At 43.1% G+C, this 15,513-nt stretch overlaps 1 protein-coding gene across 3 annotated transcripts in view; it reads right to left on the reverse strand.

Moving 5' to 3' along the window:
* slc9a7 (solute carrier family 9 member 7) overlaps positions 1 to 15,513 on the reverse strand; it is a 197,409-nt gene that overhangs the window by 89,904 nt on the left and 91,992 nt on the right. For all 3 annotated transcript variants that reach the window (XM_069891930.1, XM_069891929.1, XM_069891931.1), the window contains exon 3: positions 8,341 to 8,543. In XM_069891930.1, coding sequence (XP_069748031.1) covers positions 8,341 to 8,543 — 203 coding nt within the window. The remainder of the gene's footprint in view (positions 1 to 8,340; positions 8,544 to 15,513) is intronic.

Genomic DNA, 15,513 nt, shown 5'->3' on the forward strand with positions numbered 1-15,513 from the left:
ACACTTAAACTATGGTCACTGCATAATTGGAATGATGAGATTGTGCCAAGAGAGAATGGAGAGTACATTCACCAGGATGGTGTCTGGACTGGAGGTTTTCAGTTGTGGAGCGATGTTGAATTGACTGGGCTGATTTCCCTTGGTGTGGAAGAGGCTCAGGGGTGATCTGATAGAGCTTCATAAAATCAATAAGTATTGATAGGATAAATAATCAGAATCTTTTATCTGACAGCAGGTGTATTCAAAAACAGGGGGGGCATGGATTAAAGGTTATAGGAAGGTGAGCAGAATGTTATTACAGCGCCAGTGACCTGAGTTCCAATCCACTACTGTCTGTAAGGTGTTTGTACTGTGATGGATTATATCATATTTTATATTGTATATAGATATGTTTTTGAAGGAGATAGATTGTGGGGGTGGGATTAGAGTGTTAGGTCACAAACAAACACTTCACAAAACAGACCTCAGTTAAAATGCAGGAGCTTTGCTGAAAGTGAGTCATGCAGGCACAGAGCTTTTGCAAAGACAATAAAACAAGGAGACTGCTTTGCTAAAGAATTTCAAAAGCAGGTATAAATGGATTATTGTTTTGAAAGCAACAGATTAACAGGCTCAGAAGTTTGGGTCTGGAGCTGCAATCTGTCAGGGTGCAGTTTGCTGTTCTGAGTGAGAGCCCAAAAAGACATATGGGTTTGTATGTTAATTGGTCACATAGCTATATTTGGGAAGAGAGAGAGAGAGAGCGCATGAGTGAGCGCACGAGTGTATATGTTCAGGCATAATTCTGAAGAGACCATTTTAAAGTGCAGTCAGTTTTGTTTTGAAACTCTGATTCCTTAAATTCTTGCTCAACATCAATTAAGGAGTAGGTGTGAGGCATCGGATTTCTCAAAACTCACGAATTTCTTGTCAAGTAGCTTTCAGAGAATTCTTCATACGAATGATTTCGTCCTCTTGCACGGAGGTTTCAGTACTTGCTTTCTTCCACGATGATTTCACAAACCCAGGCAAGGGATAAATGAAGTAGCCATTTAAAAATGGTTTCTTTCATCAGATGCAACATTAATTTGGCTTTCTTAAATAAAAAATTACCACTTCAATGGACGCAACGAGACCGACCCGTCTGCTCTCTTTTACAGAGATGGTCGGAAGTGGCTGTTTTCTTCAAAGCCACTTTTTCAACGTTCCTCCTTTTCATAAGGAGAACACAAGCTGCCTTTTGTTACTCCATTTCAATCCTGTGTGACCCACAGGATGACCAGGAGTCTTCTGGCTTCAGTTTGAAATTAGTTTCCCTAATATTCAAAAATACTTTCTGCCTTTAAGCATCTTTACATGACATCATTCCTGCCATTTGAAATTTCTCTCTTCCAAATGTTTTATGGAGCTAATGCCTCCAAAATGCCTGCTGACCACCAGCAAAAGCCTGTTTTTGTTTAAATCGATGCCATCTGAGTCTCCATTCTAACCATATAGGTAAACAAGCAAGGAGCCTTTTGTTTAATTAGAGTCCTCCTTGAGCAACTCTATTGTCCGAGATATTTCAATGAACAAACTCTTCCAGTTTTATTGGGGTTGCTTACCAAACTTTACAACTCCAAAAATGACTCCTCTCTCTGAGTGTAATGTGTGTGTCTGTGTGTCCCCACTTCCAACCCCACAAAAATAACAACTAAAAATAAATATTTTATGACTAAAGATTAATAATAACATCTTCGTCACAGGCAGCATGGACTCCTGAACTGACAGGGTCTGAATCTCTAAAATATGATAAAATATTAAATTATAAAATGGGATCTGAAGGATTGTTGATTTTTTTTTTTAAAAGTAGTTGATATCTGGATCACATCAGAGGTGGTGAAGGAATCAAACACACTTACAACCTTTAAGAAGCATTTAGACAGACATTCAAATAGGCACGGCATTGGATCTAAATGTCAGCATGGAAATGTCAGCCAAAGGGTCTGTGTCTGTGCTGAAGATCAAAGACTCTCCTTGTACTTCTGTGTCACTAAATCCACGTGTATCACACCATAATTAGGAAATATACAAAGGGCTTATCATCCCGATAACATTCTCAGATCTACTCATCTGCACGTTTCGCTCATTGCACATTGCGCTATGTGGCCATCTTGTTAGTTTTCCTTCAGCAGCCAAAACAAAAAAAAATCCATGATTATTCAGCTTCATTGCAAATCCACACAAAGAGCTCTACACATAGTATTTAATATTTAAGTGTTGGAACAGGATGGAGGAGAATAATTTACCACAAAGACCGTTTAAGGCGTGGAGAAAGCAAACTGCAGCAACATCTCCCAGCAAAAGCATGATACTAGGATAGTTGTTTGAAGAGGGCAGCAAAATCATTGAGGACCCACAGAGCATCTTTCAGCTGCCCCTGCTGGGAAAGAGATATGGGAGGATCAGAGCCAGTGCCACCAGGCTGAGAAATAAGCTTCTTCCCACGGGCAGTGAGAATGCTGAACAACTGAATGAACTGCTCACACTAACCATCTGAGCCTCTCGTATTCATGTAGCAATATTTATTTATTTGTCTTGTCCTGCATATGTATTATTTGTCTGGATGTGTGTTAAGTTTGGTTGTATGACTGCAGGTTTTGCACTGAGGACAGGAGAACACTGTTTCGTCAGGTTGTACTAGTGCAAACTTGACTTGATATATGTACAGCCTATATATCGCTACGTCTGTATGCATGTTATGTCTGCGTGATTGCATGCTATTTGCACCAAGGACCAGAGAACGCTGTTTCTTTGGACTTGTACAATCAGATGATAATAAACTTGACTGAGGATAAATTTACTTGTAACTCTAGTTGAAAAGGTGAATTGTATAGAAAGGATGCAATATCTTTTCCAGACATTATCAATTTTAATACCTAAATTTTTTTCAAGAATTAAATAAATGTCAGGAAATTTCTTTGGAAAGGTAAAATGGCAAGAGTTTCTATAGAGAAGTTAACGTGGAAATACGAATTGGGAGATTTACAGCTTCCTAATTTTAGGAATTATTATCAAGCAGCACAGGTGAGATTTCTGGCTTCTCTTTTTCATAAAAAATAGTTAGGGTTAATATAGAACTGAATAATAGGAGAGAAGAAAGCAGAATTTATATACAAGTAGGAATCAAAATTTTTGGTTGAGACACCATTATTGAAACATTTGCTTTATGTTTGGAATAAAATAAATCATGATTTGGTGGATGGTCTATATCACCTTAAATGCCATTGATCCAAAATCCTCTTTTAGTTTTTTTTATATATATGGTCTCATCAAAGGATTGTTAATGTTAAAGATTGTTATGAAAGAGGTTACTTTAATGTAATTTAAGTAATAAACAAATATGCAATACTGCATAATACTTTTTTGTTATTTTCAGTTGAGAGCATATTTGAGGGCTCAGCTTGGACCAACTAGGTTTCTGTCTAATTGTAATGAAGTAGAGCTGGGTTCGTTTGGCGAGGCTAGTCCACCACTCATTTTGGATCTCCCGGAGTTTGCGCTGAAGATGGCTGCATGCGCGACGGAAGGCTTGTTTCTTCTCTGGACAGGACGGCTTTGTAAGGTGAGCCTGGTGGGCAGCTCGCTTCTTTGCCAGCAGCTCCTGGATTTCCTGGCTGTTTTCGTCAAACCAGTCCTTGTTTTTCCTGGAGGAGAAGCCCAGTACCTCTTCAGTGGATTGCAGTATGGTAGTCTTCAACTGATCCCAGAGGGTTTCAGGGGACGGGTCCGTGAGGCGGGTTGCATCGTCGAGCTTTGCTTTGAGGTTTGCCTGGAAGTTTCCTCTCGCTTCGTCTGACTGCAGGTTTCCAACATTGAACCTCTTTCTGGGGGCTTTACTGTTCCTGGGCTTTGGCTTGAAGTGAAGGTTGAGCTTGCAGCGAACCAGCCGGTGGTCAGTGTGGCATTCTGCGCTAGGCATGACCCTGGTGTGGAGCACATCTCGTTTGTCACTTTCTCGCACCAGGATGTAGTCCAGGAGGTGCCAGCGCAGACATTGGCGACTTCAGGGGTTTCTACGAGGCTCTAAAGGCTGTGTACGGCCCCTCACCCCAAGTCCAAAGCCCGCTGCGCAGCTCAGACGGCAAAGTCCTCCTCAGCGACAAGATCTCCATTCTCAACCGATGGTCAGAACACTTCCAATCTCTTTTCAGTGCCAACCGCTCAGTCCAAGATTCCGCCCTGCTCCAGCTCCCTCAACAGCCCCTAAGGCTAGAGCTGGATGAGGTCCTCACCCTGGATGAGACAAATAAGGCAATCGAACAACTGAAAAGTGGCAAAGCAGCAGGTATGGATGGAATCCCCCCCAGAGGTCTGGAAGGCTGGCAGCAAAACTCTGCATGCCAAACTGCATGAGTTTTTCAAGCTTTGTTGGGACCAAGGAAAACTGCCTCAGGATCTTCGTGATGCCACCATCATCACCCTGTACAAAAACAAAGGCGAGAAATCAGACTGCTCAAACTACAGGGGCATCACGCTGCTCTCCATTGCAGGCAAAATCTTCGCTAGGATTCTACTAAATAGAATAATACCTAGTGTCGCCGAGAATATTCTCCCAGAATCACAGTGCGGCTTTCGCGCAAACAGAGGAACTACTGACATGGTCTTTGCCCTCAGACAGCTCCAAGAAAAGTGCAGAGAACAAAACAAAGGACTCTACATCACCTTTGTTGACCTCACCAAAGCCTTCGACACCGTGAGCAGGAAAGGGCTTTGGCAAATACTAGAGCGCATCGGATGTCCCCCAAAGTTCCTCAACATGATTATCCAACTGCACGAAAACCAACAAGGTCAGGTCAGATACAGCAATGAGCTCTCTGAACCCTTCTCCATTAACAATGGCATGAAGCAAGGCTGTGTTCTCGCACCAACCCTCTTTTCAATCTTCTTCAGCATGATGCTGAACCAAGCCATGAAAGACCCCAACAATGAAGACGCTGTTTACATCCGGTACTGCACGGATGGCAGTCTCTTCAATCTGAGGCGCCTGCAAGCTCACACCAAGACACAAGAGAAACTTGTCCGTGAACTACTCTTTGCAGACGATGCCGCTTTAGTTGCCCATTCAGAGCCAGCTCTTCAGCGCTTGACGTCCTGCTTTGCGGAAACTGCCAAAATGTTTGGCCTGGAAGTCAGCCTGAAGAAAACTGAGGTCCTCCATCAGCCAGCTCCCCACCATGTCTACCAGCCCCTCCACATCTCCATCAGGCACACAAAACTCAAAACGGTCAACCAGACTCGCCAAGGCAAATAGCGCCTTTGGAAGACTACACAAAAGAGTCTGGAAAAACAGCCAACTGAAAAACCTCACAAAGATAAGCATATACAGAGCCGTTGTCATACCCACACTCCTGTTCGGCTCCGAATCATGGGTCCTCTACCGGCATCACCTACGGCTCCTAGAACGCTTCCACCAGCGTTGTCTCCGCTCCATCCTCAACATCCATTGGAGCGCTTTCATCCCTAACGTCGAAGTACTCGAGATGGCAGAGGTCGACAGCATCGAGTCCACGCTGCTGAAGATCCAGCTGCGCTGGATGGGTCACGTCTCCAGAATGGAGGACCATCGCCTTCCCAAGATCGTGTTATATGGCGAGCTCTCCACTGGCCACCGTGACAGAGGTGCACCAAAGAAAAGGTACAAGGACTGCCTAAAGAAATCTCTTGGTGCCTGCCACATTGACCACCACCAGTGGGCTGATATCGCCTCAAACCGTGCATCTTGGCGCCTCACAATTTGGCGGGCAGCAACCTCCTTTGAAGAAGACCGCAGAGCCCACCTCACTGACAAAAGGCAAAGGAGGAAAAACCCAACACCCAACCCCAACCAACCAATTTTCCCCTGCAGCCGCTGCAACCGTGTCTGCCTGTCCCGCATCGGACTGGTCAGCCACAAACGAGCCTGCAGCTGACGTGGACTTTTACCCCCTCCATAAATCTTCGTCCGCAAAGCCAAGCCAAAGAAGAAGACTGAAGTAGAACTTGTTAGGATGGGATTGTTAAAAAATTCACCTCTTTGACATATTTATTATTACAAGCAGGAGTTTCTAAACTAGGATTACATAGATCTAGACAGAGATGGGAAACAGATAGGAATATTTTAATTGATGAACAAACAAGAAAATTTATGTAGGGATTGTATGATTGTATATTATTAATGAAAGATGTAGATTAGTTCAATATTATTTTTTATATATCAATTATATCTTACACCACAGAAGTTAAATAGACTGATATCAGATTTAACAGACCAATGTTTTATGTGTGGTGAAGATGCAAGATCCTTTACACATTCAATGTGGTCTTGTGCTAATGTGAGACCCTTTTGGGCAGCTTTACGTAATTTTTTGGAACAAGTTACAGAAATTGTTTTTTCCACAAAATCCCTATTTATTTTTATTGGGAAATATTGGAGGCACAAGTCCTAAATTGAAACTATCAATTTATCAATTGGAATTTGTTAAATTAGCATTAGCGGCAGCAAGGAAATGTATTGCAATTACTTGGAAATCAGATTAATCTTTGACTATGCCAAGGTGGCATGCTGAAAAATTCAAAGTTGTTTTCCTTTAGAAAAAAACCCCACATAATTTAAGAAATAAATACCCTATGTTTTTACAAATTTTGTGCCCAAATGATGGGATTAAATTTGTAATACTATCCTTTTCCCTCTAGACCTGTGGGATTCTCCTCTATGTGTTTATGTTAGATGTGGTGATTTGTACTGGACAACATCCTTCTCTGCAATCCAAAGATTTCTTTTCTTTCTTTTTTAAAAAAAAACCTATAAAGTTATTTTTTTCCCCAGTTTATATGTTGTCTTCTTCAGCGGGGTAGTTGGGCAGGAGGGAAGGGTTTTTTGGGGTAATCAATTTGTTCTCTTTTCGATAACTGTAGTATTATAACTATAGTTACTGCATGTATGGAATTTTACATAAAATATTAAAAAAAACTTGACAAGTCTTATTACAGCGAGTGGAGGATAGTTGTGGACAAATTCCATGCACACCACCAATTTCAGCCACAGCAGTGTGAGGATGATTACCCAACCACCTCTGCTTTGCTTGATTACAATGTTGACATTTTCAAAGAGCCACACTCCCGATGCCAATTCCTAGCTAATGGCCAGGAGGGAAAAAAAAAACAAAAAAAGAATAGCTGGCTGTGTCCTGAGTGAGAGAGTGGGAAAAGGTAAAATAGGCAGAAGGTTAAAAAGACCCATTTGCACAAACTGTTAGAAATAGCTTCCTAAAAACACCAAAGGTACAAAGACAAGAGCAATGCAACACAAGTCAAAGGATCTTATTCCAATAACTGTGCCCAGAGAGTCAGTGAGTGAGTTCACCACTGCTTGCAAGAACATGCTGTGGGCAACATGACTGGTGCAGATGTCTTCGTCGTGCAGCAGATTTTGCTCAAAGTGATTCACAACCAATAAAGTGCTCCTGATATTTTACTGCCAAACGTGGCAAGATCATGGAGTGAAATGACAGTCAAAGAGCAGGTGCACTAAATAGAAATGCAAAAAAAGAGACTGGTATTCCCATGCTGTATTGGAGGATTTAAACCATGCTTTTTGCTTCAGCTTTAAACCATTTTTTTTTCCTTTTGCACCCTTTGCTTCTGCAAGGCTGAGAACCTGCTTGTTTTTTAGAATCAGCAGACATAAGCTAAATTCCACCATGGGGCCCAGAGATGCAGTTATCTGACAAAAGGACATCTGTGTACCAAGAATATTTAATCTTCCTGCCTGTTTTGGTCACAGACAGTCAGAGGCCTAGCCTTGATGCAAAATAAACCATTGTATTCAAAGTGATAAGCTGAAAGTTGTGTTATTCGATAGAAGCCTAACATGCTAGCTTGCTCGCTTATCTTTCTTTTTGTGCTGGGAATAAGTGCTTGGGTAAGCAATTTTTGGGTAATATAAGCCATGGTCCCGCTACTGAAGTTGGAGACTCTCCGAGAGGTGGCAACATCTCTCAGCAAGAAGAAGAACTTCTAGAATCCAGCCAACGTCCCAGTCGGGGAGGTGGAGAAGCTGCTACCGGCGCCCCGACAACCTACTACAAGTGTGCGGTCATTGCCTCGCTTCAGAAGTTGGGACCAGTCCAGGCGTTGATAAGTATAATTGGGAAGGGCTTGCATATTGTAGTTTGATATCAGCTTTAGAATTAGTAATAAAGATTTGTATAAACTAAAGTGCCATCGGCGTGTGTCTATTTTCTTTCGGTAGCTCAAACACTGTGACCAATCTAAAACGAACAAAGTGAGAGGTACAAGTTTAACCAGGACACATGCTTCAGAGAATACAAGACCCCTTACCTTTCTTAACATGTCATCTTGTTCCACGTTGTTTATTTTCCCAGAATTAATTTCTCCTTTCAAAGAATATTCATAGAACTTTCCACTGACGTTCACCAACAGCGTGGTCACTGCCCGATCCTGCAGTGCACAGCCAATTGGAACCTTTCCATAGCTGTTGGTGGAGGGGATGCCATATCTTAGGATCACTCCTACGAGAAGCCCTGAAAACAAAACAAAAATGGATTGTGAAGGAGCCTGTTTATTACATGGCACGCTTTTAAAATTTCAGTACGTGCTCTGGGATTGCTGGAGAAAATATTACTGTGCAGGCCCACTACTGCACAACAATCTAACCTTTCCCAAACTTCACTCTATTTTTCTTATATCCATGTGCCTGTCTGAGAGAGTCTTTTTGGAAATAGTATTGACAAAGGCGAGTTTCAGCATTTACCTCATTGATAGCTAGACAGGCAATTTTGATGAAATGGGAAGACAGTACCTCACCTACTCTTATCCAATGATTACAGGCCTTCCTAAGTTTAGAAAAGAAATTAGATACAATATTAAAGATCTAAAACTGAATTTCTACAAGACATAGGGCCCATTCATGGAGTATTACCATAATTTAACGAATTAGAGCGTTTGGATGCTCCCGTACAGTGCTGTCAGGCTTCCGAATGTAATCTTTCATTTCCTAAGTATTTTAGATATAGGAGCATATCATGTTTAGAGGGAGGGGTTTGATAAATTGGGGGCGGAGGGCTTTCTTTCTTTTTTCCCTTTTTTTTCTTTTGAGATATTTTTATAGAAGGGGTTTGATTGAGAGGAGTATGCACAATTTTCACATGTATAATTTGAGTATTATTGGAGAATACAAATTGTCTTTTTTAATCTTTCAATCTATGTATTGGATCAATAGGTCTGTATTTTTTAAAAATAAACTCAATAAAGATTTTTTTTTATATAAAAGAGTTTTTTTGAATATCCCTATTGCAACAGCATTCACTACCACCCCCAGCAATGCATTCCAAGAACCCAACACTCTATGTAAAAAAAAAACCTATATCTGACATCTCCCCACTCATCTTAAACAAATGTTCTTTGATTGTTGCTTCTGTCACCCTGGGAAAAAAGGTGATGGCTGTCCAGCCAATCCAAGGCCCTCATAATCTCATCTTCTTCTTTCTTTCTTATTCTTTGGCTTAGCTTCGTGGACAAAGATTTATGGAGGGGTATGTCCACGTCTGCTGCAGGCTCGTTGTTGACTGACAAGTCCGATGCGGGACAGGCAGGCACGGTTGCAGCGGTTGCAAGGGAAAATTGGTGGGTTGGGGTTGGGTGTTGGGTTTTTCCTCCTTTGTCTTTTGTCAGTGAGGTAGGCTCTGCGGTCTTCTTCAAAGGAGGTTAATGCCTGCCAAACTGTGAGGCGCCAAGAAGCACGGTTGGAGGTGATATCAGCCCACTGGCGGTCGTTAATGTGGCAGGCATCAAGAGATTTCTTTAAGCAGTCCTTGTACCTCTTCTTTGGTGCACCTCGGTCTCGGTGGCCAGTGGAAAGCTCGCCATATAACACGATCTTGGGAAGGCGATGGTCCTCCATTCTGGAGACGTGACCCACCCAGCGCAGTTGGATCTTCAGCAGCGTGGATTCGATGCTTGCGGACTCTGCCAGCTCGAGTACTTCGATGTTGGTGATGAAGTCATTCTAATGAATGTTGAGGATGGAGCGGAGACAGCGCTGATGGAAGCGTTCTAGGAGCCGTAGGTGATGCCGGTAGAGGACCCATGATTCGGAGCCGAACAGGAGCGTGGGTATGACAACGGCTCGGTACACGCTGATCTTTGTGTGTTTCTTCAGGTGATTGTTTTTCCAGACTCTTTTGTGTAGTCTTCCAAAGGCGCTATTTGCCTTGGCGAGTCTCTTTGTCGATCCTTGCATCAGGTGAAATGGTGCAGCCGAGATAGGTAAACTGGTTGACCGTTTTGAGTTCTGTGTGCCCGATGGAGATGTGGGGGGGCTGGTAGTCATGGTGGTGGGGAGCTGGCTGATGTAGGACCTCAGTTTTCTTCAGGCTGACTTCCAGGCCAAACATTTTGGCAGTTTCCGCAAAACAGGACGTCGTGCGCTGGAGAGCTGGCTCTGAATGGGCAACTAAAGCGGCATCGTCTGCAAAGAGTAGCAGGTATGGATGGAATCCCCCCAGAGGTCTGGAAGGCTGTCGGCAAAGCTCTGCATACCTGTTGAAACTCTGCGCAGAACAGCAGCTTGTCATTACTAACACCCTTTTCCAGCAGAGAGACAGCCTGAAGACTACCTGGATGCATCCCCGATCCAAACACTGGCACCTCCTGGACTACGTTCTGGTGCGAGGAAGAGACAAACAAGATGTGCTCCACACCAGGGTCAAGCCCAGCGCAGAATGCCACACTGACCACCAGCTTGTTCGCTGCAAGCTCAACCTTCACTTCACGCCAAAGTTCAAGAACAGTGGAGCCCCCAGAAAGAGGTTCAAAGTTGTAAACTTGCAGTCAGACGTAGTGAGAGGAAACTTCCAGGCAAACCTCCAAGCAAAGCTCGAGGATGCAAACTGCCTCATGGACCCGTCCCCTGAAACCCTCTGGGATCAGCTGAAGACTGCCATACTGCAATCCACTGAAGAGGTACTGGGCTTCTCCTCCAGGAAAAACAAGGACTGGTTTGACGAAAACAACCAGGAAATCCAGGAGCTGCTGGCAAAGAAGTGATCTGCCCACCAGGCTCATCTTGCAAAGCCGTCCTGGCCAGAGAAGCCCTGGGCCGGGAGCGGTCAATGAGAACTGTTTAGTGTATTTCAGAGTTTAATACACACCTCATAATTTCATATACTTCTATTAATTCACCACTCATCCTTCAGCACTCCAAATATTAAGATCACTGCAATAGGAGCAACTAACAAACAATAACGGAATGCTATCTGATGCTGCATCACTGCCCTGTTCAAGGTGGAGGGATAAACGTTTGGGTACAAGGGGGAAAAAAGTTATCTCCACTATATCTCCCTTCAGCTGGGTCAAAATCATGGAACTTCCAGCCAAGTGACACTATAAGAGCTTTACTCCGAGGCAGCAGCCCAACCTACTTATTTAGAAGCAATTAGGAACAGGTCGTGAACGTGGGCTTTGCCCTCGGCAGAAATACCCTGAAAATTAATAAGTGGAGCCGTCAGAGACGCATGTGACTCCAAATCCTCAAGGCATGAGGTGGCTTCCTGCCAGGTTTGAAAGAAATCCAACAAGGAGACAGCTGCAGGGATCTGACAGATGGCAAGAGCAGGATAATAACATCTTGCAACAAAGGGCGATTTGGCCACACGAGGACAGCTTAAAATCTCTGCTTTCTATCCATGATGGGTTACTTTAAAGAGTAAATAAAGAAGGAGAGAAGAGGAAAACCAGGAGAGGTGGATTTCAGGCAATTGCCAGGGGCAATTTTCAACACACTTTTACTCAATGCCATTTGAAATGCATTGCCAAAAAAATGGGTGAGTGCAAGATTGATGAACAAAGTATCAATAAAATGTACAAAAAAATTGTGAAAATGCTTGATAGGAAAAAAATTCTATGGGATTGGGATCAATCGAGTTTCTTCAGAGGACAATGACTCAAAGCCATTTGTCCTCCTCTGATGCTGTATCTTTCTTCGATCCCCCTTGTTGACTAACATCTATTTATCCCTTCAAATCCAATGTAGGCTTGTAATGATCATCCTTTGTGTAGCCCATCCAGCCTCTAAGATGATGATCTGACAGAACAGTTAAATTTTATTTTAAACTGAATGGAAAACATCAGAAACCTGGCAACTGCATAATATGAGATTAGCATTGTTTTTGGACAAGTAATCTCTTTTGTTTGTCAATCAAGAGCAATTCATTTAGATCACATCTTAATTCCATCTACACACACTGGCTTTGTATTAGAAAATTCTAATGGACTCAGTTTAAAATGATCTAGTCCAGGAATGGCCAACCTTTTAATTTTTAATTTAGGCATACAGGCCATTTTGGTGCACGAGTACGTACCGGGGATGTAATTGGCTGGCATGGACTCGTGGGCCAAAATGGCCTGTATGTCTAAATTAAAAATTAAAAGGTTGGCCATCCCTGATCTAGTCCCACACTAGGGGTGAAATGGCAACGAGAGTGTAAATGAGGACTCCAGATTTCCACATCAGCCCTGAATGAACAAGCTTGAGTATTTAAGGTAATACCCCCTTATTCTGGAGCGTTTTCTCTCCATTTACCCTGTAAATTTGTAGGCAAAGCAGTTGCTGCAGTTAAGAAATAAAATGTCACATGGTTATAATGCAAGAGGAACAGGCTGGTCTGAAATGCTCTTATTGGATATAAAAGATTTATTTCAGGATACTACTGTAAACATGCAATATTCCATCCTGTCAGGCAAAAAAAAAGTCAGACTAAATTAGCAGTATTTCTTTCCCAAGCTGCAGTGTTGTGTATTTACTTCAGAGACACAAGCCCTGACACTTCAGTGCAGCACTGAGGAAGATTGGCAGGGAGCTAGTTTCCAAATCAAATGGAGGTCTGATCATTTATGCCATCACACAAGACAACTCTGTATAGGACGACCTCCCTGGAATCTCCTCCTAAAATGGTGGTTTTGAGCGATACCTTTTGTATAAGACAACCCCAAAATCTGGCACTTACCGCTGACCAGAAAATGCTGTTAAAAGCAAATCACAATATTTTTAACAAGTTACCATGTAAATACTTCAATTTTATTTGCCTATTTTAAAATAAACCACTGTCAGCTCTTGCAACAGACCATTTAAAGCAGGGTCACCAAACCTTTTAGACCATCAACCCCATCATGAAATCCTTATTGAACTCTGACCCCAAGGCATAGAACCCTTGGGGTATTTGGTAGTACTGGGGGTGGGGGGGGGGGTGGCACTGGAGGCGGCATTGGAAACATATCTCTTTCTCTGCTCCGTCCTTCACTCTCCATTATTAAGAGGCCAAAGCCAAATACAAATTGGCAGCCACCAAGGTTAGCTCTTGCGAGAAGTTGGCCACTCCTGCCATAGGTGCTATTTTCTGACCACAAAAGTTCAATCAACCACCACCACCCCCCACCCCCGTGCTGTTTATCGACCCCTGACCACCTCTGGCATTTATCAACCCCCTGGATTGTCCCATTGACCTCCAGGGTTTGATATCAACCTCTTTGGAGGCCCTTGGTTTAAACCCTATACAGAGCAAGTGAAAGTTGGGCTGGGTAGTTGGACCCTGCGGAGAAGCACTGATACTTTTGCAAAAAAGTAACAGGCCACGTGCAAGATTGCATCGGAGCCAGCGGGAAGATGGTAGGGGTGCTGAGACTTCACCGTCCAGGTTCAGGTTCCAGTATATAGGAAGTCCCCTGATTTTAAGATGACATTTTTAAGCTTTGAGGATCATCCTATATGACAGCATGTCTGGTAATTTTCCTCTCAAAATAACTGCAGAAGATCCATGACATTTATACCAACTATTTACACCCAACACAGACAACCCAGTTATTAAAAACAAAATTTAACAAGAAAATACTGAAAGCATCAGTAAGTGCATCTTTGGAGAAAGAAACAAAATTTGTGTATTTGGGTTAATCAAGTCTCGATGAAGGGCTCAAGTCTGAAAAGTTGGCCATTCTTTTTCTCCTACTGATGCTATTCGACACATGGACTTCCTCCTGCAGATTGTGCTTGGCTTCATTTTCCAGTACCTGCAGTCTTGGTAGTGTTTTCAGGTCGATAATCTTTGATTGAAGTTATAAGGTGCACTATTGAATGGAGGAGTTCAGCCAGGCAAAGCAAATTGGTGAAGTGGACGGCGGCAGGGGAAACCTCTAGGAAGGGGATGACTCTTGAGATCCTTGCTTATGAGGGGGGGTGGGGGGGGGGGGGAAAGAGAGGGATGGCTAGGGCCAGAAAACGAAAACATCTGTGGCACACTCTGCCACCAGATGTGGGAGGGGAGAGGTCAAAAAGGGAGAAACAAATTGAGTGAAGATGGAATGAAATCATTTCTGTGGACCAGGAGCAGACTGAACTACAGATGGCTAGACTCTCCTTTTAGTTGTGACGATTATTGCCTGGCATTTCTGGAGACCCGATTTTGATTTGACAAGCCCTGTTCAAATCATGCCAAGTGTAGGCAGAGTCAATTTCATTTGCTGAAAAGTTGCAAATGCGACTGAACTTTGAGGAAACACGCTCACCCTTGATTTCAGGAGAGAAAGAACGGCAATGATTGAATAGCTGATGAGTGGGCCTTGAACACTGCCATGAGGAGATCTTGGAGTGAGATCCTGCAGCTGGGATGATTAACCAACAACCACCACCTTGATTCAGCATAAAACTTGCTAGATCTGTGAAGTGGCAAGGAATGAAAGGTTCAAATTCTTCTCAATGGAGATGCTGCATTTTTGTCCATATTAATGATGCTACTGCCCACAATTCAAGGTGAGCAAGAGTGGAAGTTGGAACTGGTAACAATTAGCCCACATGCATCAATTGAACAAGAGTCTGCAGATGCTGGGGTCGAGGTGCTGGAGAAACTTGGATCACGCTGAGCACAGGAGCACCTCAGAGCTGTGTGCTCAAGCCCTCTCCTTTTCATGCTTACCCATAACTACACCGCCACATCCAGCTCCAACAGAGCCATCAAGTTTCTAGATAAGGCAACAATAGTTGGCTTTATCAACAACAATGATGAGTTGAACTACTAGAGAAGAGGTGGAAAATCTCATGATTATATCGTGGACTTTCAAGAGGACCAGGAATGACCACCTTCCACTACACAGAGTAGAGAGCACCAAGTTCCTTGGAGTCCACTTACCAGGTAAGTACCAGGTATCATGGACACACATCTCCTCATTTCTCAGGAAGGAACAACAGCAACTGCACTTCCTGAGAAGACTGAAGTGGACAAGGTGGCCATGATGTGTCAACCTTCCTCAGGAGCTCTAGCAAGAGCACCTGGCTGGCTACATCACAGTCTGGTACAGTTGCTGTTGAGAATTAGATCAGCTGCTTCTCGGGTCCTCTTAAAATCTTTCCCCTCTCACCTTCAATCTATGACATCTAGTTTTGAACTCAATTAGTTTAAGAAGACTATAACAATCAATTTTATCTCTGCCCCTCATTATTTTAAA

Source organism: Narcine bancroftii, chromosome 7 (assembly GCF_036971445.1).
Source record: "Narcine bancroftii isolate sNarBan1 chromosome 7, sNarBan1.hap1, whole genome shotgun sequence".
In the NCBI taxonomy this organism is placed as follows: domain Eukaryota; kingdom Metazoa; phylum Chordata; class Chondrichthyes; order Torpediniformes; family Narcinidae; genus Narcine; species Narcine bancroftii.